We start from the raw sequence: 21,562 nt of genomic DNA, 5'->3' as shown, positions 1-21,562 counted from the left end.
TCTTGTACTCATCGGGGAAACATTTTTACTTCTGACAGATGATTTTTCCGTTGACAGGTGACAGAGTTCAATAGGGGGGGGGGGTGTGTTAGGGGGAGGAGGGGGTAAAATATGGTCTGTTCACAGTTTGTGTTTTTTCCACCCCTGCCCTAGATTTCAATCCTATATCCGCCCCTGTGTGCAGAATATCACAAGTTCACAACAGAGCTTGCAGCGGAGAAGCGCACGCCCCTGCGGACCACGATACAGAGAGCGCGTCTAACGAGTGAGTATGGCAACTCTGCACCTCTCCTCAGCCTCCACATGTTATTGGATGAGAGGAGGAGGAGAAGGGCGGACTGTGGCTGATAACATTCACTACTGGTATATATTTATATGTGCGGTATATTCACTGCTGCTATATATGGATCTGTGCGGTATATTCACTGCTGCTATATATGGATCTGTGCGGTATATACACTGCTGCTATATATGGATCAGAGCGGTATATACACTGCTGCTATATATGGATCTGTGCGGTATATTCACTGCTGCTATATATGGATCTGTGCGGTATATACACTGCTGCTATATATGGATCTGTGCGGTATATACACTGCTGCTATATATGGATCAGAGCGGTATATACACTGCTGCTATATATGGATCAGAGCGGTATATACACTGCTGGTATATATGGATCTGTGCGGTATATTCACTGCTGCTATATATGGATCTGTGCGGTATATACACTGCTGGTATATATGGATCTGTGCGGTATATTCACTGCTGGTATATATTTATATGTGCGGTATATACACTGCTGCTATATATGGATCTGTGCGGTATATACACTGCTGCTATATATTGATCTGTGCGGTATATACACTGCTGCTATATATTGATCTGTGCGGTATATTCACTGCTGCTATATATGGATCTGTGCGGTATATTCACTGCTGCTATATATGGATCTGTGCGGTATATACACTGCTGCTATATATGGATCTGTGCGGTATATACACTGCTGCTATATATGGATCAGAGCGGTATATACACTGCTGCTATATATTGATCTGTGCGGTATATACACTGCTGGTACATATTTATTTATAGGTTGTGCGCAGTTTCTTTTTTGCTTTGCTTCTGTTCCATATGCCTTTTTTTCTAAATATACATTTTTGCCCCTTGCAGTTAAAGGGGTTGTTCCAAGATTAAATGTTATCCCCTGTCTACAAGACAGGACATAACATGCTGATCGGTGGGGGTCTGACCACTGGGACCCCCACTGATAACTGGAACGGTGGTCCCTTGTACCCCTGAGTAACTGGAGCGGCAGGGTGTATGCTTGACCTCCATCGTCATTAACTCAGGGGTACGAGGGAGCCCCACTGATCAGCATGTTATGTCCTGTCCTGTAGAGAGGGGATAACATTTAATCTTGGAACAACCCCTTTAAAGAGGCTCTGTCACCAGATTTTGCAACCCCTATCTGCTATTGCAGCAGATCGGCGCTGCAATGTAGATACGAGTAACGTTTTGTTTTTTTTTAAACGAGCATTTTTGGCCAAGTTATGACCATTTTTATATTTATGCAAATGAGGCTTGCAAAAGTACAAGTGGGCGTGTATTATGTGTGTTACATCGGGGCGTTTTTACTTTTACTAGCTGGGCGTTGTGAATGGGAGTGTATGATGCTGACGAATCAACATCATCCACTTCTCTTCACAACACCCAGCTTCTGGCTGTTCACAGACACACAGCGTGTCCTCGCGAGATCACGCTGTGACATCACTCACTTCCTGCCCCAAGTTCTGCATCGTGTCGGACGAGCGAGGACACATCGGCACCAGAGGCTACAGTTGATTCTGCAGCAGCATCAGCGTTTGCAGGTAAGTAGCTACATCAACTTACCTGTAAACGCCGATGCTGTTGCAGAATCAACTGTAGCCTCTGGTGCCGATGTGTCCTCGCTCGTCCGACACGATGCAGGACCTGGGGCAGGAAGTGAGTGACGTCACAGCGTGATCTCGCGAGGACACGCTGTGTGTCTGTGCACTGCCAGAAGCTGGGTGGTAACGAAGAGAAGTGGATGATACTTCTCATCAGAACGCCCAGCTAGTAAAAGAAGTAAACACGCCCCGATGTACTTTAGAAAGCCTCATTTGCATAAATATAAAAACGGTCATAACTTGGCCAAAAATGCTCGTTTTAAAAAAAAACAAAAAACGTTACTCTTATCTACATTGCAGCGCCGATCTGCTGCAATAGGAGATAGGGGTTGCAAAATCTGGTGACAGAGCCTCTTTAAGACCTGAACATGCAGTGAATAGTTTTCAGATTATATTACTGGCTCGATGATCACATTCATTCCTATTCTGGTCTGTGCAGTTTCGGTTTACAAATATTACGGATTGGTTGTACAGATCCAACAGACGTGGACAGAAAGCAAGTGCAGCATGCGTTACTATACTGACTGTAAAGTGCCGCATGCGTTACTATACTGACTGTAAAGTGCCGCATGTGTTACTATACTGACTGTAAAGTGCAGCATGTGTTACTATACTGACTGTAAAGTGCTGCATGTGTTACTATACTGACTGTAAAGTGCCGCATGTGTTACTATACTGACTGTAAAGTGCTGCATGTGTTACTATACTGACTGTAAAGTGCCGCATGTGTTACTATACTGACTGTAAAGTGCCGCATGTGTTACTATACTGACTGTAAAGTGCCGCATGTGTTACTATACTGACTGTAAAGTGCTGCATGTGTTACTATACTGACTGTAAAGTGCCGCATGTGTTACTATACTGACTGTAAAGTGCCGCATGTGTTACTATACTGACTGTAAAGTGCCGCATGTGTTACTATACTGACTGTAAAGTGCAGCATGTGTTACTATACTGACTGTAAAGTGCTGCATGTGTTACTATACTGACTGTAAAGAGCCGCATGTATTACTATACTGACTGTAAAGTGCTGCATGTATTACTATACTGACTGTAAAGTGCCGCATGTGTTACTATACTGACTGTAAAGTGCCGCATGTGTTACTATACTGACTGTAAAGTGCCGCATGTGTTACTATACTGACTGTAAAGTGCCGCATGTGTTACTATACTGAATGTAAAGTGCAGCGTGTGTTACTATACTGACTGTAAAGTGCCGCATGTGTTCCTATACTGACTGTAAAGTGCCGCATGTGTTACTATACTGACTGTAAAGTGCAGCGTGCGTTACTATACTGACTGTAAAGTGCCGCATGTGTTCCTATACTGACTGTAAAGTGCTGCATGTGTTACTATACTGACTGTAAAGTGCAGCATGCGTTACTATACTGACTGTAAAGTGCCGCATGTGTTACTATACTGACTGTAAAGTGCCGCATGTGTTACTATACTGACTGTAAAGTGCAGCGTGCGTTACTATACTGACTGTAAAGTGCCGCATGCATTACTATACTGACTGTAAAGTGCAGCAGGCGTTACTATACTGACTGTAAAGTGCAGCATGTGTTACTATACTGACTGTAAAGTGCAGCAGGCGTTACTATACTGACTGTAAAGTGCAGCATGTGTTACTATACTGACTGTAAAGTGCAGCAGGCGTTACTATACTGACTGTAAAGTGCAGCATGTGTTACTATACTGACTGTAAAGTGCCGCATGTGTTACTGTACTGACTGTAAAGTGCCGCATGTGTTACTATACTGACTGTAAAGTGCCGCATGTGTTACTATACTGACTGTAAAGTGCAGCGTGCGTTACTATACTGACTGTAAAATGCCGCGTGTGTTACTATACTGACTGTAAAGTGCCGCATGTGTTCCTATACTGACTGTAAGGTGCCGCATGTGTTACTATACTGACTGTTAAGTGCCGCATGCGTTACTATACTGACTTAAAGTGCAGCATGCGTTACTATACTGACTGTAAAGTGCCGCATGCGTTACTATACTGACTGTAAAGTGCCGCATGTGTTACTATACTGACTGTAAAGTGCAGCGTGTGTTACTATACTGACTGTAAAGTGCAGCGTGTGTTACTATACTGACTGTAAAGTGCCGCATGCGTTACTATACTGACTGTAAAGTGCCGCATGTGTTACTATACTGACTGTAAAGTGCAGCGTGCGTTACTATACTGACTGTAAAGTGCCGCATTTGTTACTATACTGACTGTAAAGTGCCGCATTTGTTACTATACTGACTGTAAAGTGCAGCGTGCGTTACTATACTGACTGTAAAGTGCAGCGTGCTTTACTATACTGACTGTAAAGTGCCGCATTTGTTACTATACTGACTGTAAAGTGCAGCGTCCGTTACTATACTGACTGTAAAGTGCCGCATGTGTTACTATACTGACTGTAAAGTGCAGCGTGCGTTACTATACTGACTGTAAAGTGCCGCATGTGTTACTATACTGACTGTAAAGTGCAGCGTGCATTACTATACTGACTGTAAAGTGCCGCATGCGTTACTATACTGACTGTAAAGTGCAGCATGTGTTACTATACTGACTGTAAAGTGCCGCATTTGTTACTATACTGACTGTAAAGTGCAGCGTGCGTTACTATACTGACTGTAAAGTGCAGCGTCCGTTACTATACTGACTGTAAAGTGCAGCGTGCGTTACTATACTGACTGTAAAGTGCCGCATGTGTTACTATACTGACTGTAAAGTGGCGCATGTGTTACTATACTGACTGTAAAGTGCAGCGTGCGTTACTATACTGACTGTAAAGTGCCGCATGCGTTACTATACTGACTGTAAAGTGCAGCATGTGTTACTATACTGACTGTAAAGTGCAGCGTGCATTACTATACTGACTGTAAAGTGCCGCATGCATTACTATACTGACTGTAAAGTGCCGCATGTGTTACTATACTGACTGTAAGGTGCCGCATGTGTTACTATACTGACTGTAAAGTGCAGCGTGCGTTACTATACTGACTATAAAGTGCCGCATGTGTTACTATACTGACTGTAAAGTGGTGCATGTGTTACTATACTGATTGTAAAGTGCCGCATGTGTTACTATACTGACTGTAAAGAGCAGCGTGCGTTACTATACTGACTGTAAAGTGCAGCATGCATTACTATACTGACTGTAAAGTGCCGCATGTGTTACTATACTGACTGTAAAGTGCAGCGTGCGTTACTATACTGACTGTAAAGTGCAGCATGCGTTACTATACTGACTGTAAAGTGCAGCGTGCGTTACTATACTGACTGTAAAGTGCAGCGTGCGTTACTATACTGACTATAAAGTGCTGCATGCATTACTATACTGACTGTAAAGGGCCGCATGTGTTACTATACTGACTGTAAAGTGCAGCATGCGTTACTATACTGACTGTAAAGTGCAGCATGCGTTACTATACTGACTGTAAAGTGCAGCATGCGTTACTATACTGACTGTAAAGTGCAGCGTGCGTTACTATACTGACTATAAAGTGCTGCATGCATTACTATACTGACTGTAAAGGGCCGCATGTGTTACTATACTGACTGTAAAGTGCAGCATGCGTTACTATACTGACTGTAAAGTGCAGCATGCGTTACTATACTGACTGTAAAGTGCCGCATGTGTTACTATACTGACTTAAAGTGCAGCATGCGTTACTATACTGACTGTAAAGTGCCGCATGCGTTACTATACTGACTGTAAAGTGCCGCATGTGTTACTATACTGACTGTAAAGTGCAGCGTGTGTTACTATACTGACTGTAAAGTGCAGCGTGTGTTACTATACTGACTGTAAAGTGCCGCATGCGTTACTATACTGACTGTAAAGTGCCGCATGTGTTACTATACTGACTGTAAAGTGCAGCGTGCGTTACTATACTGACTGTAAAGTGCCGCATTTGTTACTATACTGACTGTAAAGTGCCGCATTTGTTACTATACTGACTGTAAAGTGCAGCGTGCGTTACTATACTGACTGTAAAGTGCAGCGTGCTTTACTATACTGACTGTAAAGTGCCGCATTTGTTACTATACTGACTGTAAAGTGCAGCGTCCGTTACTATACTGACTGTAAAGTGCAGTGTGCGTTACTATACTGACTGTAAAGTGCAGCGTGCGTTACTATACTGACTGTAAAGTGCCGCATGTGTTACTATACTGACTGTAAAGTGCCGCATGTGTTACTATACTGACTGTAAAGTGCCGCATGTGTTACTATACTGACTGTAAAGTGCAGCGTGCATTACTATACTGACTGTAAAGTGCCGCATGCGTTACTATACTGACTGTAAAGTGCAGCATGTGTTACTATACTGACTGTAAAGTGCCGCATTTGTTACTATACTGACTGTAAAGTGCAGCGTGCGTTACTATACTGACTGTAAAGTGCAGCGTCCGTTACTATACTGACTGTAAAGTGCAGCGTGCGTTACTATACTGACTGTAAAGTGCCGCATGTGTTACTATACTGACTGTAAAGTGCCGCATGTGTTACTATACTGACTGTAAAGTGCAGCGTGCGTTACTATACTGACTGTAAAGTGCCGCATGCGTTACTATACTGACTGTAAAGTGCAGCATGTGTTACTATACTGACTGTAAAGTGCAGCGTGCATTACTATACTGACTGTAAAGTGCCGCATGCATTACTATACTGACTGTAAAGTGCCGCATGTGTTACTATACTGACTGTAAGGTGCCGCATGTGTTACTATACTGACTGTAAAGTGCAGCGTGCGTTACTATACTGACTATAAAGTGCCGCATGTGTTACTATACTGACTGTAAAGTGGTGCATGTGTTACTATACTGATTGTAAAGTGCCGCATGTGTTACTATACTGACTGTAAAGAGCAGCGTGCGTTACTATACTGACTGTAAAGTGCAGCATGCATTACTATACTGACTGTAAAGTGCCGCATGTGTTACTATACTGACTGTAAAGTGCAGCGTGCGTTACTATACTGACTGTAAAGTGCAGCATGCGTTACTATACTGACTGTAAAGTGCAGCGTGCGTTACTATACTGACTGTAAAGTGCAGCGTGCGTTACTATACTGACTATAAAGTGCTGCATGCATTACTATACTGACTGTAAAGGGCCGCATGTGTTACTATACTGACTGTAAAGTGCAGCATGCGTTACTATACTGACTGTAAAGTGCAGCATGCGTTACTATACTGACTGTAAAGTGCAGCATGCGTTACTATACTGACTGTAAAGTGCAGCGTGCGTTACTATACTGACTATAAAGTGCTGCATGCATTACTATACTGACTGTAAAGGGCCGCATGTGTTACTATACTGACTGTAAAGTGCAGCATGCGTTACTATACTGACTGTAAAGTGCAGCATGCGTTACTATACTGACTGTAAAGTGCCGCATGTGTTACTATACTGACTGTAAAGTGCAGCAGGCGTTACTATACTGACTGTAAAGTGCAGCATGCGTTACTATACTGACTGTAAAGTGCAGCATGCGTTACTATACTGACTGTAAAGTGCAGCATGCGTTACTATACTGACTGTAAAGAGCAGCATGCTTTACTATACTGACTGTAAAGAGCAGCATGCTTTACTATACTGACTGTAAAGTGCAGCGTGCGTTACTATACTGACTGTAAAGTGCAGTGTGCGTTACTATACTGACTGTAAAGTGCCGCATGTGTTACTATACTGACTGTAAAGTGCAGCGTGCATTACTATACTGACTGTAAAGTGCCGCATGTGTTACTATACTGACTGTAAGGTGCCGCATGTGTTACTATACTGACTGTAAAGTGCAGCGTGCGTTACTATACTGACTATAAAGTGCCGCATGTGTTACTATACTGACTGTAAAGTGGCGCATGTGTTACTATACTGATTGTAAAGTGCCGCATGTGTTACTATACTGACTGTAAAGAGCAGCGTGCGTTACTATACTGACTGTAAAGTGCAGCATGCATTACTATACTGACTGTAAAGTGCCGCATGTGTTACTATACTGACTGTAAAGTGCAGCGTGCGTTACTATACTGACTGTAAAGTGCCGCATGCATTACTATACTGACTGTAAAGTGCCGCATGTGTTACTATACTGACTGTAAAGTGCAGCATGCGTTACTATACTGACTGTAAAGTGCAGCGTGCGTTACTATACTGACTGTAAAGTGCCGCATGTGTTACTATACTGACTGTAAAGTGCAGCAGGCGTTACTATACTGACTGTAAAGTGCAGCATGTGTTACTATACTGACTGTAAAGTGCAGCGTGCGTTACTATACTGACTGTAAAGTGCCGCATGCGTTACTATACTGACTGTAAAGTGCAGCGTGCGTTACTATACTGACTGTAAAGTGCCGCATGTGTTACTATACTGACTGTAAAGTGCAGCGTGCATTACTATACTGACTGTAAAGTGCCGCATGCGTTACTATACTGACTGTAAAGTGCCGCATGTGTTACTATACTGACTGTAAAGTGCAGCGTGCATTACTATACTGACTGTAAAGAGCAGCGTGCATTACTATACTGACTGTAAAGTGCCGCATGTGTTACTATACTGACTGTAAAGTGCCACATGTGTTACTATACTGACTGTAAAGTGCAGCGTGCGTTACTATACTGACTGTAAAGTGCCGCATGCGTTACTATACTGACTGTAAAGTGCCGCGTGTGTTACTATACTGACTGTAAAGTGCAGCATGTGTTACTATACTGACTGTAAAGTGCAGCGTGTGTTACTATACTGACTGTAAAGTGCAGCGTGCGTTACTATACTGACTGTAAAGTGCCGCATGTGTTACTATACTGACTGTAAAGTGCCGCATGTGTTACTATACTGACTGTAAAGTGCAGCATGTGTTACTATACTGACTGTAAAGTGCCGCATGTGTTACTATACTGACTGTAAAGTGCCGCGTGTGTTACTATACTGACTGTAAAGTGCAGCGTGCGTTACTATACTGACTGTAAAGTGCCGCGTGTGTTACTATACTGACTGTAAAGTGCCGCATGTGTTACTATACTGACTGTAAAGTGCAGCGTGCGTTACTATACTGACTGTAAAGAGCAGCGTGCGTTACTATACTGACTGTAAAGTGCCGCATGTGTTACTATGCTGACTGTAAAGTGCCGCATGTGTTACTATGCTGACTGTAAAGTGCCGCATGTGTTACTATACTGACTGTAAAGTGCCGCATGTGTTACTATACTGACTGTAAAGTGCCGCATGTGTTACTATACTGACTGTAAAGTGCCGCATGTGTTACTATACTGACTGTAAAGTGCCGCATGTGTTACTATACTGACTGTAAAGTGCAGCGTGCGTTACTATACTGACTGTAAAGTGCCGCATGTGATACTATACTGACTGTAAAGTGCCGCATGTGTTACTATACTGACTGTAAAGTGCCGCATGTGTTACTATACTGACTGTAAAGTGCCGCATGTGTTACTATACTGACTGTAAAGTGCCGCATGTGTTACTATACTGACTGTAAAGTGCAGCGTGCGTTACTATACTGACTGTAAAGTGCAGCATGTGTTACTATACTGACTGTAAAGTGCCGCATGTGTTACTATACTGACTGTAAAGTGCCGCATGTGTTACTATACTGACTGTAAAGTGCAGCGTGCGTTACTATACTTACTGTAAAGTGCCGCATGTGTTACTATACTGACTGTAAAGAGCCGCGTGTGTTACTGTACTGACTGTAAAGTGCAGCGTGTGTTACTATACTGACTGTAAAGTGCCGCATGTGTTACTATGCTGACTGTAAAGTGCCGCATGTGTTACTATACTGACTGTAAAGTGCAGCGTGCGTTACTATACTGACTGTAAAGTGCAGCGTGCGTTACTATACTGACTGTAAAGTGCCGCATGTGTTACTATACTGACTGTAAAGTGCCGCATGTGTTACTATACTGACTGTAAAGTGCCGCATGTGTTACTATACTGACTGTAAAGTGCCGCATGTGTTACTATACTGACTGTAAAGAGCCATTAAAGGAGCCCTGACACAGGTTTGAACACTGACATTGTTCTTTCATTTTTGTGTTTGAATTTTGGATACACGTTGCCCTGGTCATTTTACTAGTATTTATAGCTGGGGCAATATAGGGATATTTACTACACAATTGCCTGTAGCATTATGAGACCTTGCAGTTTATAACAATGATGTTCAATAAGGGCCTGTTCACATCACCGTTCGATTCCGTTCCGTAGTCGACTCCGCTATTGATTCCGTCGGAAAACCGGAAACCAGCCGGAATGGTGACGAACGGAAGCCATTAGCGATGTTTCCATCGACATTGAGATCAATGGTGACTGAAACGGAAGCTGTGCTGTCACTTTCACTTTTCTGTTGCGGGGTTCACCCGACAGAACCTCGGAACGGAAGCGAACGGTGATGTGAACAGGCCCTAATATATTTTTTTGTTCACACAGCTTTAATTTTCTTGTTTCGTTTTGCAAGTTGTTTCTTACTTACAATTTTTTTTTTTGTGGGGGGGGGGGCGCGCCATTTCCATTTTCGCCTCAGGCAGCAGAGAAGCTAGAATCGGCCCTGCCCTTCATTCCCAGATACCACACTGCTGTCCCGGTAGAAACAACTGATGAAGAATCGATCCTGTTGCGCGGACCAGTTCCTAATCCGTCAGTGGTAATCGCTAATTGTCATGTGAAGACAGAGCAGCTCAGACTTGTGAATAATGCAAGTGTATGGGCGCTGCTGCGGGCACAGTTATGGGGGAACTGAAGCTTGACCTGTTATGGATGCATAAAGTTGGCCATACATATGCAATAGATGTTGGCAGAGTGTTTGTTTGGCCAACAGCTATTTCACCTGATCCCACTATGAAATGTTTTTTGTGCCGGTTTATTTAAATGGGGAGAGGGGGAAGAAACCGCGGCAAGATCTCTCTAACAGCGGCTTATCCCCCAGGAGAACAGAGGATCGGCATGTTTAGTCTCCATACTACAGAGATCATTGGGCAATTACATTTATAATGAAAAGTTAAAAACAATCTATTATACTTTATGTTTTAACCACCTACCATTTAAGATCTCTGCTTGCTTAAAGTAATTGGAAATATTGCTTATAATCAGAGGCTAAATCTGTCTTGATCACGCCCTGCACACACATTCATGGATCATTAATAGAGGGGGCACGGATAGGCTGAGGGGATATATTCACACATGGCAGATTTGTTGTAGAAATTTCTGACAATGTCCCGTTCATCTGAATGGGGCTTGCAAAAAATCTGCCGTGTGTGAATAAACCATTAACGGGCTATGTATCTTTGTTTGCCATTCAGTGACAGCAATCACAGATCTTAAAAATGGTAAGAAATTGAGGCACTGAACACATTGTTAGGTTACATAACTTTTAATTATACAGTGAATGAGATTTTTATAGAAAACTGGAAACCCTATTTAGAAAGGGGTTGCTTTGGAGAACGCCAAGGGACCAAAGTGAATAAGCGGATTACGGGGCATCCAGTGGCAGCACCCCCAGATATCAGCTGTAATCCGAGAGGGAACCTGGAGGAAAGTGTTCAATTTCCCTGCAGCGCCACCACAGGAGAAATGAAGCATTACACAGTTCCCAATTAAATAAATGGTCTGTCTGTGAAATGCGTTGTTGTGCTGGGTCCTCCAGTGAGGGACGCTCTTTGAAGCCGCTTAACGCTCTGGCTAATAGACGAGGATCCTGAATGAGGGACTACACCAATAACTCAGAATTCCCTAATAAAGTAATTAAAAAAATATATATATATATATATATATATATTATTTAAAACAGACATCCCCTTCAATGTGTTTAAATATTATTTTTAATATTATTGTCAACTGGACCAATAGTTCAATATGAAGCACTACAGACCTGTCTTGTGATCGTCTAGGATTTTGTAAGTCCAAATAAAGGTTGGTGGCTCGGCAGTGCAGGAGGTGGCGGGAACAGGCCAAGAGAGAGTCTCCCTGTAATAAAGAGACATGTCAGACAATCTGGATTACCAGTTAGAAGAAGCAACGCACAAGACAGACGGACCTGCTCACGTGGATTACAGAAGACTTGTGCTTCAGCCAAACGCTCCATAACGTAACCAAAGTCTGCCTGTCTCCAAAATACTTCTTGAGCGCCTTCCAAGTTCTTTGCCCCAGGGGAACAAGATCACATTAATCATGGAATAACGGCTGGAGTCATTACTTGTTATACATATTTCTTACATGCCAAGATATCTGCACCAACATCTCTACTGAGCATCTTCTAGCGACCCTATAAACGCTGTACTAATGGCTGCAATAATGCCCACAAGATGCCCAGAGGGCTGGAGAATAACTTGCCATATAGACCTTTCACTGTCTCAGTCTCTCCTGAATGATTACAGAAGTTGCCACCAGGGGGAGCTGGATGCAGTTGTAATCATACAGTTCCCAATGACTTCAATAGGAGCTTTATAAATTTGTACACCGTGAGCTCCCTCTAGTGGCAGCTGAAAGCAGCCAGAATGTTATCATTTAAAGGGAACCTGTCATCTACATTATGCTGCTCACTTAGGGCATCATAATGTACTGACAGACACACTGATTTCTGCTGTCTGTCACTTATTTGCTAAAGTGAAGCTGTTTTGAAGAACTTCACCACCGCTATAGAAAAGACACCATTATTTACGAGCTGCTGCTACCTCCGCCCACTCGCCGCTGATTGACAGATTTCTACCTAGAAGGCCCTGTTCACACAGAGTTTTTTTTGCAGGTGGAAAAATCTGCCTCAAAATTCCTTCTGAAAATTTGAGGCAGATTTTGACGTGCCAGCATAACACTTGCCGCAGTTTTTGCTGCGTTTTTCGGCCGCGGCCATTAAGCGCCATGATGTCAATGGGAGGTCAGAGATGGAAACGCCTAAAGAAAGGGCATGACGGTTCTTTTTCCCGAGAGCGCTTTTTTCTGCTCTCCCATTAAAATCAATGGGAGGCGTTTTCCGAAGCGGTTTCTGCGTCAAAAACTGCGCCAAAAAACTCCATGTGAACTTGGTCTTACTGTGCATGGGTAAAATGTAACACAAAATGGTAGTGACACAGTTACGTCACCACCGTAGATCACCCGGAATGTAGCCATTACTGCCCAAGACCACCACAGATTATACGGCTATATTCTGCAGACCCTATTGAGTATGAGTGGCACTCTGCATGGTACTACATTGTACAGGTGGCACTAATCTGGCATTGATGGCGCTACCATCATGGGCACTCTAGCTCTTACTGATTTATTTGTGTGCTGTATAGCGAGATTATATATTTCTAAAGTGCGTCTGTCGCCAAAATGCAGTTTTCCTATGGCTTTGGGGCAATCATTATAGAGTCATATGATAAATATATCCTGCACCATGTGACTGGGATTTTCTTGTGTCTATCAAGTGTCTGCGCGCTCCGCGTAACATGTAAAAATCCCCCCTCCTTTACAAAATCATGTGTACACCCCCGATACAGATATTTAGGCTGACTGTATCCATGTAGAACTGGGGTAGTATTGCCCTTTAAGATTCCAGTATCCAGACCTTTAGTTGAAAATGAAGAGATTCTAGAGATCATTTTTATTACATGTTACTAATGAAACAAAAGTTATAAAATAGTGTCTCGGGCCCCATGTACATGACCGTGCCCGTAATCACGGTCTGAAATTTGCAGGCCGTGGTCCATTATAAAGTATGGGAGCACGGTACGTAAAATAAAAAAAATAGGACATGTCCTATGTTTTATGGAAGGTTTCTACGGCACGGACATTGTCCCGTAAATATATGGGAAGGTGTCCGTCGGCCATAGAAATGAATGGGTCCGTAATTACGGATGAAATGTACGGTCGTGTGCATGGAGCCTTAGGATGTAAAACAAGCACATACCAACCAGCGTCGACCTGGTCACAGACCGGATAACTGAACCTGCGCTCCTTCCTGCACAACTTCCCATAACCCCAGCAGGAATCTAGTTGTGTCAGGAATTCCACAAAGGTACAAAACCCTTCATGAGCTGAGAGAGAAAAATCACAGACTGATTTCTAAGGATCCGGGTCTCTCCTTGTCTACAAGCACACATTACCTGTAAGAAGCCTTTATACATGTTCTCCACTATGTACAGATGTAGCCACGTTTATCTTGACTGATAACTTGCTGCAGTGTGAGCTCACACAACAAAAGCCATTGAAAAGGTAAAGTAAGGGTATGTGCACACGACCTCTTTTCAGACGTAATGGAGGCGTTTTACGAATTACGCCTGAAAAGACGGCTCCAATACGTCGGCAAACATCTGCCCATTGCTTGCAATGGGTCTTATGATGTTCTGTGCAGACGAGCTGTCATCTTACGGCGCATAAAATGACGGCTCGTCAAAAGAAGTGCAGGACACTTCTTGGGACGTTTTTGGAGCCGTTTTCTCATAGTCTCTATTGAAAAAAGCTCCAAAAACGGCCGTAGAAAATGCAGTGAAAAACGCGAGTTGCTCAAAAAACATTTGAAAATCAGGGGCTGTTTTCCCTTGAAAACAGCTCCGTATTTTCAGACTTATTTTGTTAATCGTGTGAACATACCCTTAAACTGTCTTGCCACTGTGTATTTAACGCGTTAAAAGTCAAGATAAAGACGGCTACATCTGTATACAGACCACATAAAGCACAAATGGCGTCATGTATGGGACAGCGAACTCCCCCGACTGCTCCATAACCTTGGATGCTGAAACAGCCACAGGTGCATGTTTACTGCTATAGGGAAAAGAGATAAGCGGCAACTAAACAACCGTTTACTATACTGTTTATCTCCAAGGAACAAAGGATTGAAAGATACCCAATCCCTGTTTCTCAACAGAACAGTTAGGCCTGTTCACATCAGCGTTGCTTTCTGTTGAGGGGTTCCGTTCCGGGCCGTGTTGCCATTTTTAACAGCCGATTTTGTATCCGTTTTATTCCCTGTCCGTTTTAAAATCGGATGAATTTCATTTGTAATTTTTTTGCCACACACTTCCCTCTGTAGGTAATGCCACACAGACACCCTTGTAGCTAGTGCCACACAGCCCCCTGTAGGTAATGCCACACAGCCCTTCTGTAAGCAATGCCACACAGCCCCCCTGTCGGCAGTGCCACACAACCCCCCTGTCGACAGTGCCACACAACCCCCCTGTCGGCAGTGCCACACAACCCCCCTGTCGGCAGTGCCACGCAAACCCCCTGTCGGCAGTGCCACACAGACCCCCTGTCAGCAGTGCCACACAGCCCCCCTGTCGGTAATGCCACACAGCCCCCTTGTACATATAGTCACCCCCCATAGATGGCACCCCCCCTACTTTCATGTAGGGGACGGCTACAGGAGATGTCCCTCACTTCACTGTCCATATATGGACAGTGAAGTGAGGGACTTCTCCTGGATCGGAATCCCCGGCCACAGCGGTGGGGATTCCGCTTCAGAAGTCCCTGACGTCAGGTGTCCATATATGGACAGTGAAGGCAGGGAGTTCTCCTGGAGCGGAATCCCCGACGACATCGCAGGGGATTCCGCTTCAGAAGTCTGTGGTGTCACTATGTCCATATATGGACACAGTGAAATCACAGACTGCTCCTGGAGCAGAATCCCCGGCCACAACGTTGCCGAAGCTGTGGCCGGGGATTGGGGATTCCGCTCCTACAGGAAGCAAAAAAAAAACCTCCTCCTCACATGCAGAAGGAGGAGAGAGCGAGCAACGGAAGACACGGCCGTCACTTGTAGCACATTCAAGTGATGGCCGTGTATAACCCGGCTACATAGACTTCTATGGGAGGCGGGTGAACGGCCGAAAATAGGGCATGTCCCATTTTTTGACGGCCGGCAAAAAATCGGTCATGTGAATAGACCCATTAGGGGTCTATTGTTCCTACTGCGGCCGTGTAACGGCCGGAAAACCCTGTCGTGTGAATAAGGTCTTAGGCTTAGGTATGGTAGGACTTACTCTAAAAGGATAGTGGGGGTCCTGACTGCAGGATCTGGACATATCCTGGTTATTGTGCAAGAAGTAGGGTAAGTGCCCGGCTGGTAGATTGATCTGATAAAACAGGGAAGAGACATTCTGGTCTGCAGAGACAATCAGGCTTTGAGCAGCAAGGTTTACTATGTGTAGTAATAGTCCAGAGATTGTATAGACCATGACAGCGCTCAGCTTCTGGAAATAAAACACAACGCAAAACATTAAGAAAAAATGAAGAATACACAAATGGAAAATAAAGGTTCCCTGATGATAGTCTGATGACATGATACCCCCAGCGACCTGCTCAAATTTTGTGGGAAACGGTCAGGAAGTGTTCAATTTCCCTGCAGCACCACCACTGGATAAATGAGGCATTACACAGTTTTCATTGAAGTCAATCAGCTGTCTGTGTAATGCAGGAACGTGCCGGGTCCTCCAGACCTAGAAACGCTCTCTGCAGTCGCTCAACTCTGGCTAATAGATGCGGGTCCTGAGAGGAGGTTAATCTTCTATTAACTTAGAACTCCTTGATACAGTATTTATAAAATTGTCTCATCACAGTCAATCCCCTGTATTATGAGAGCCACGGCGGTAATCCAGCGATCGCCATGGGTCCATCTCCAGGGACCCCAGTCACATTCAGCTAGTTTACGATCGGCTACTCATTTTTCCTTCAGCAGCCACTACAGGGAGAATGTGGTATTACATTCCAGCTATTCTGATAACTATCCTATACATTTGAATTGCCGCCATATATTACTACATTCTCCGTAGGCAAAACATGCGGCTGTCCCACCACTCCCCCCAGACATAACAGCTGATCGCTGGGGGTTCGAGCAGCTAGACCAATGGCTCCCTCCTTCTGAGGAGGGGTTGGGACACACTTGTCTGGTGGGTTACCTTTATATCTTGAGGCCAATAAAAAACTATAATGCGGAAGTTAATAGAAAATTTGCCAAGTCACTTCTGACATTGTTCGGCCATGGTTAAGGGGGGGGGTGTACCTATTTTCAAATGTTAAGGATATGTTCACACACTGTGTTTTCGGGCATATTACGGGGTGTAAATTCCTTGAAATATGCCTGAAAAACGGTAGCTAAACCCCTACAAACTGCTTTTCGTTCAGACGGGGCATTTTTTATGCCACCGTTTTAAAAAAATGGTGTGTAAAAAAAAACGGCGTGTAAAAAGAATGCGGGTATGTTCACACAGCCTATTTTCAGCAGAAAATACGGAGGCTGAACGCCTCAAAACATCTACCCATTGATTTCAATGGGAAAAACAGCGTTTTGTTCCCACAGGACATTTTTTGACGCACCGTTTGTAAAAACGGCACGTAAAAAAACGCCCTGTAAAAAAGAAGGGGATGTTACTTCTTGAGTAGTTTTTCATTGGGTCAATAGAAAAACCGCTCCAAAAAACGGCCGCAATAAACGCATCAAATAACGCTTGATGCATAAAAAACGACTGAAAATCAGAGGCAGTTTTCCCTTGAAAACAGCTCCGTATATTACAGCCGTTTTTTGTTAAGCGTGTGAACATACCCTGAGCTGTCACTTCTTGAGCTCCGTCATTTTCAGCTGTTTTTGATTCTGCATGTGAACATACCCGGAGGCTACGTTCACACGCTAAACAAAATACGGCTGTAAAATACGGGGCTGTTTTCAAGAGAAAACACCCACTGATTTTCAGCCGTTTTTTAAACCAGAAACGTTTTCAAGGCGTTTTTTGGAGCAGTTTTTCTATTGAGAATGAAAAACGGCTCAAGAAATGACATGCACTTCTTTTTTACGGGGAGTTTTTTTACGTACAAACGGAACACCTCTGGGTTTTGCACTAGCGTGGCACATGTTATCTAGAGACACTTGTCAAACATGTCTTATAAACAACACAGAAAACTTCATCATTGACATTATTACACGCCATAAACGATGCCGTATCGTCACTTTCCACACTTGTACCCATCTATATAACACTACTGAGTGATACACTTTTTAATACTCTGGTAAAAAAAAATCTAGTTCAGAGAGACCTGCAGGATCTGCTGGGATTTGTAGTCCCCATTGCAGGGCGCACAAGTGGAGACAATATTGAGGATTTATCCAAACTGCTGCAACAGAAAAGTGGAGTAATTGTCCTTAGCAACCAATCAGGTTGCTGTTTTCATTTTCCAAAGCCTCTCTGAAAAATAAGAGCTGGAATCCGATTGGTTGCTATGGGCAACTACACTTTTACATTGCATCAGTTATAAATCAACCCCCCCCCCCCAAAAAAATAATAATCCTGTAGTCCGCAACCTGAAACTACAACTCTCAGCCTTCGGCTGTCAGAGCACGCTGGGAGTTGTAGTTGCGCCACAGTCTGACAGCCACAAGTTGCAAATGAATAAATACAGCGACACTGTTGACGCATTGAGGATGTATCATGGCTGTGATCCCTTCATCCATTATTCTCTTACCCGGGTCCAGCTGTTCAGTGTCCGGCCGCATCACCCCTCAGTCTCCGGCTCGCTGTGTAGCGGGAGGCAGGGCCGGCTCTAGTCTCCGCCGGAAACCCGGGGTGGTGATAGGGAGGAGGGTAGTCACCCATTGGGAGGGTGCGGAAGAGACCCGCCTCGTGTGTAGTGACGGGTGTGTTGCGGTATAGGAGCAAGGACAGGGACGGTGCCCATAAGAGTGGAGAGCAGGGAGTACCCGGCACAGTTGCGGGGGCACGGCACAGATGGCAGAATACCCTCCCTTTACCGTGTGCATCCAGTGTAGTGCTCCCCAGTGGCGTAACTACCGCCGTAGCAGCAGTAGCGGCTGCTACGGGGCCCGCAGCATGAGGGGGCCCCCACCATGGCCGGAGGCTCCGCTAGCAGCCGCTATGGCTGCTACAGCGGGACGCCACTGAACACTACGGCAGAGCGGAGAGGTATCTCCCCGCTCTGCCATTAAGGGGTTCAAATCTGCACTTAACCGTCATTGCTATTTGTTTTGGGACTGGTTTCCCTAAATATTGCACTACTTCTGCTATGGTTATGGGACTGTTACTTACCATTAGATTTTATTATTTACTTTCTATTACTTCACTGTTTGGGAGGCTACCATTGTTCATATATCTCTGTAACAATTTCTACAGTTTGACTTGACTCAAATAAGTCGAGTCGCTACTCCCCTTATGTAAATCTACCCTCCCAAAGCAGACACTGAAACAGAGTTGGATTTTAATGGCCACAGCAGCCGTTTATTATTTAAATAACAATAACTTTAAATACCATAATTTTTGAATCCCCAACAAAAAAGGGGATACATCATAACAACAAATAACCCACTGCGACCCTATCAGGGTCATAACATTATAAACCAACCAGAATGACAGGGGCAAGTCCTTGAAGCCACCGATACTTAATTTTGGCCATCTGCCCACAAATACCTTACCCCCAGACGTAACCCGGCCCAGGAGCACCAAATTACCTTTTTGCAGATGACCACCATATATATATAAATATATATAACCCAGCTTTCAAAAGGGGTAACACCCTAAGAAGCCGACAAATTGGGGGTGCATCCCGTGATGCATTCCCCCCCACCACTTTTTACGACCTACTTCAAGGACTCCCCCCCGCAGCTGCAATGACAAAATTTAACCTCCCCCAAAGACAAATGTCAATAAGCAAATAAACTTTGACGAGAAGAACCACCATCCGCAGCAACCTTTTGCCGCGGTCAACCGATCCACATCAGGGCGGGCGGGCGGGAACATGTTCCTGCTTCTGTGTCCTGGCGAAGAGAGGGAGAGCACAAACAGGAAACAGGTACATCCCCTTCACTCCCCACCCCTTCTCACTCAAGCCCTCCTGCTGTCCCCCCCCCCCTTTCCTCTCATAGGCCAGCCAACTCTGTGTCCCTCCCATCTATTTTAGTCATGGAGGCCTTCCCTTATTCCTTTTTTCTTCTTTCAGTACGGCCTCTTCTTGACTCAAATAAGTCGAGTCGCTACTCCCCTTATGTAAATCTACCCTCCCAAAGCAGACACTGAAACAGAGTTGGATTTTAATGGCCACAGCAGCCGTTTATTATTTAAATAACAATAACTTTAAATACCATAATTTTTGAATCCCCAAAAAAGGGGATACATCATAACAACAAATAACCCACTGCGACCCTATCAGGGTCATAACATTATAAACCAACCAGAATGACAGGGGCAAGTCCTTGAAGCCACCGATACTTAATTTTGGCCATCTGCCCACAAATACCTTACCCCCAGCCGTAACCCGGCCCAGGAGCACCAAATTACCTTTTTGCAGATGACCACCATATATATATAAATATATATAACCCAGCTTTCAAAAGGGGTAACACCCTAAGAAGCCGACAAATTGGGGGTGCATCCCGTGATGCATTCCCCCCCACCACTTTTTACGACCTACTTCAAGGACTCCCCCCCGCCAAAGCGAAACAGGCCTTGACCACCTCACGCCTGCGAGCTCCTCCACACTCCCACCGCTCGCTCAATTCCATCGGTCAAAGCCAGACTCCACATATCCATCCCCACCTCATTGAGGTGCACACCGTCCTCTCTCCAGTAGCTGCCTGTCCCAGCCTCCAGATCCCAGTGGCGCACCGCAACCCCACCATTACGCGTCACGAAGCTCGATATGGCCCTATTAGCCTTAATGCGAGCCTTGTTAATTTTTTCCACAGAACGGGCCATCCGCCAGTTCTTCCTAGGGACCATCTCCGACCACACCGTCACCAAATTAGGATAAGTTGCCCATAAGCAGAGCAAATCATGCTTGACGTCCCGTACCAACTCCCGGAAAGGGCGTATACCCAAATCGTTGCCTCCCACATGCAACACCAGTACCTCCGGCGCCCTGTCAAGCAGTACAAAATTGTGAAACTCGGGCAATACCCTGTTCCATGTCATTCCCCGTATACCCATCCACCTCACAACCGCCGCGTCCCGCGGAATCCTGAGCTGTCGACCGTCCGGCCGTACATCCGCGCGAAGGGCACCCCAGTACACAAAAGAATGTCCCATAATCCACACCATGCATGAGTCACGGCCTGCAAAACAAATGAAGAACATACACGCACCACCTCTTGCTGCCGCGTACCATTAATACTCAGGCGGAAACGCACGCACCCGGAACATGCTATACATCAATATATCACAACATGTTCAAGCGCACATAAGAACGGAAACGCGCCGACTCCCAACGCCCTATCCGCTGCACGCCTGCATCATCTAAACCCCATCTCACCGCCTCCGTCGCTGCCCCTATACGGAAAGAATGAGACGAGTATTGCTCTGCCTGCACCCCGCTAGCCACCAGACACTTTCTGAAAACCGAAATAAACTGATACCGCGACAGAAACGAGCCATCCTCGTGCCGCAGCAACGGCCCGTCTGAGAGATCTAAACCCGCCAAGTACTCCTTGACACACAACACTGGACAAACCGGATTCTTTGGGACCGCCAGCAAAACCACTCGACGTCCTGCCCCTCCTTGGTCCGTTTTGGACCTTCGCAACACTATCTCCACCCTGTCTTCATACAAATCGACATTATCCTGCAACAAGCCCCCCGCTCTCACCGAACTGGGGGAAACCAATTCCCCTACCCGAAAAGCTCCAAAAAAGGCTAACGC

General features: G+C 44.8%; 1 protein-coding gene and 1 long non-coding RNA gene across 2 annotated transcripts in view; one reads left to right on the top strand and one right to left on the bottom strand.

Annotated features, from left to right (window-relative positions):
* LOC142728048 (EGF domain-specific O-linked N-acetylglucosamine transferase-like) overlaps window positions 1–18,054 on the bottom strand; it is a 48,796-nt gene extending 30,742 nt beyond the window's left edge. Inside the window, exons 1-4 of the mRNA XM_075849082.1 lie at window positions 17,954–18,054; window positions 15,907–16,116; window positions 11,985–12,086; window positions 11,820–11,914 (exon numbers count right to left, since the gene is read on the bottom strand). Of these exons, the coding sequence (XP_075705197.1) occupies window positions 11,820–11,914; window positions 11,985–12,086; window positions 15,907–16,101 (392 nt within the window). The 5' untranslated portion in view covers window positions 16,102–16,116; window positions 17,954–18,054. The remainder of the gene's footprint in view (window positions 1–11,819; window positions 11,915–11,984; window positions 12,087–15,906; window positions 16,117–17,953) is intronic.
* Window positions 159–11,569, top strand: LOC142728049 (uncharacterized). Its single transcript, XR_012877449.1, has 2 exons — window positions 159–265; window positions 10,476–11,569. It is a non-coding gene; the product is annotated as an uncharacterized LOC142728049 (long non-coding RNA).
* Window positions 18,055–21,562: the final 3,508 nt, after the last annotated feature.

This window comes from Rhinoderma darwinii, unplaced genomic scaffold (assembly GCF_050947455.1).
Source record: "Rhinoderma darwinii isolate aRhiDar2 unplaced genomic scaffold, aRhiDar2.hap1 Scaffold_66, whole genome shotgun sequence".
Taxonomy (NCBI): domain Eukaryota; kingdom Metazoa; phylum Chordata; class Amphibia; order Anura; family Rhinodermatidae; genus Rhinoderma; species Rhinoderma darwinii.
This window is presented reverse-complemented; position numbering and strand designations above follow the sequence as displayed.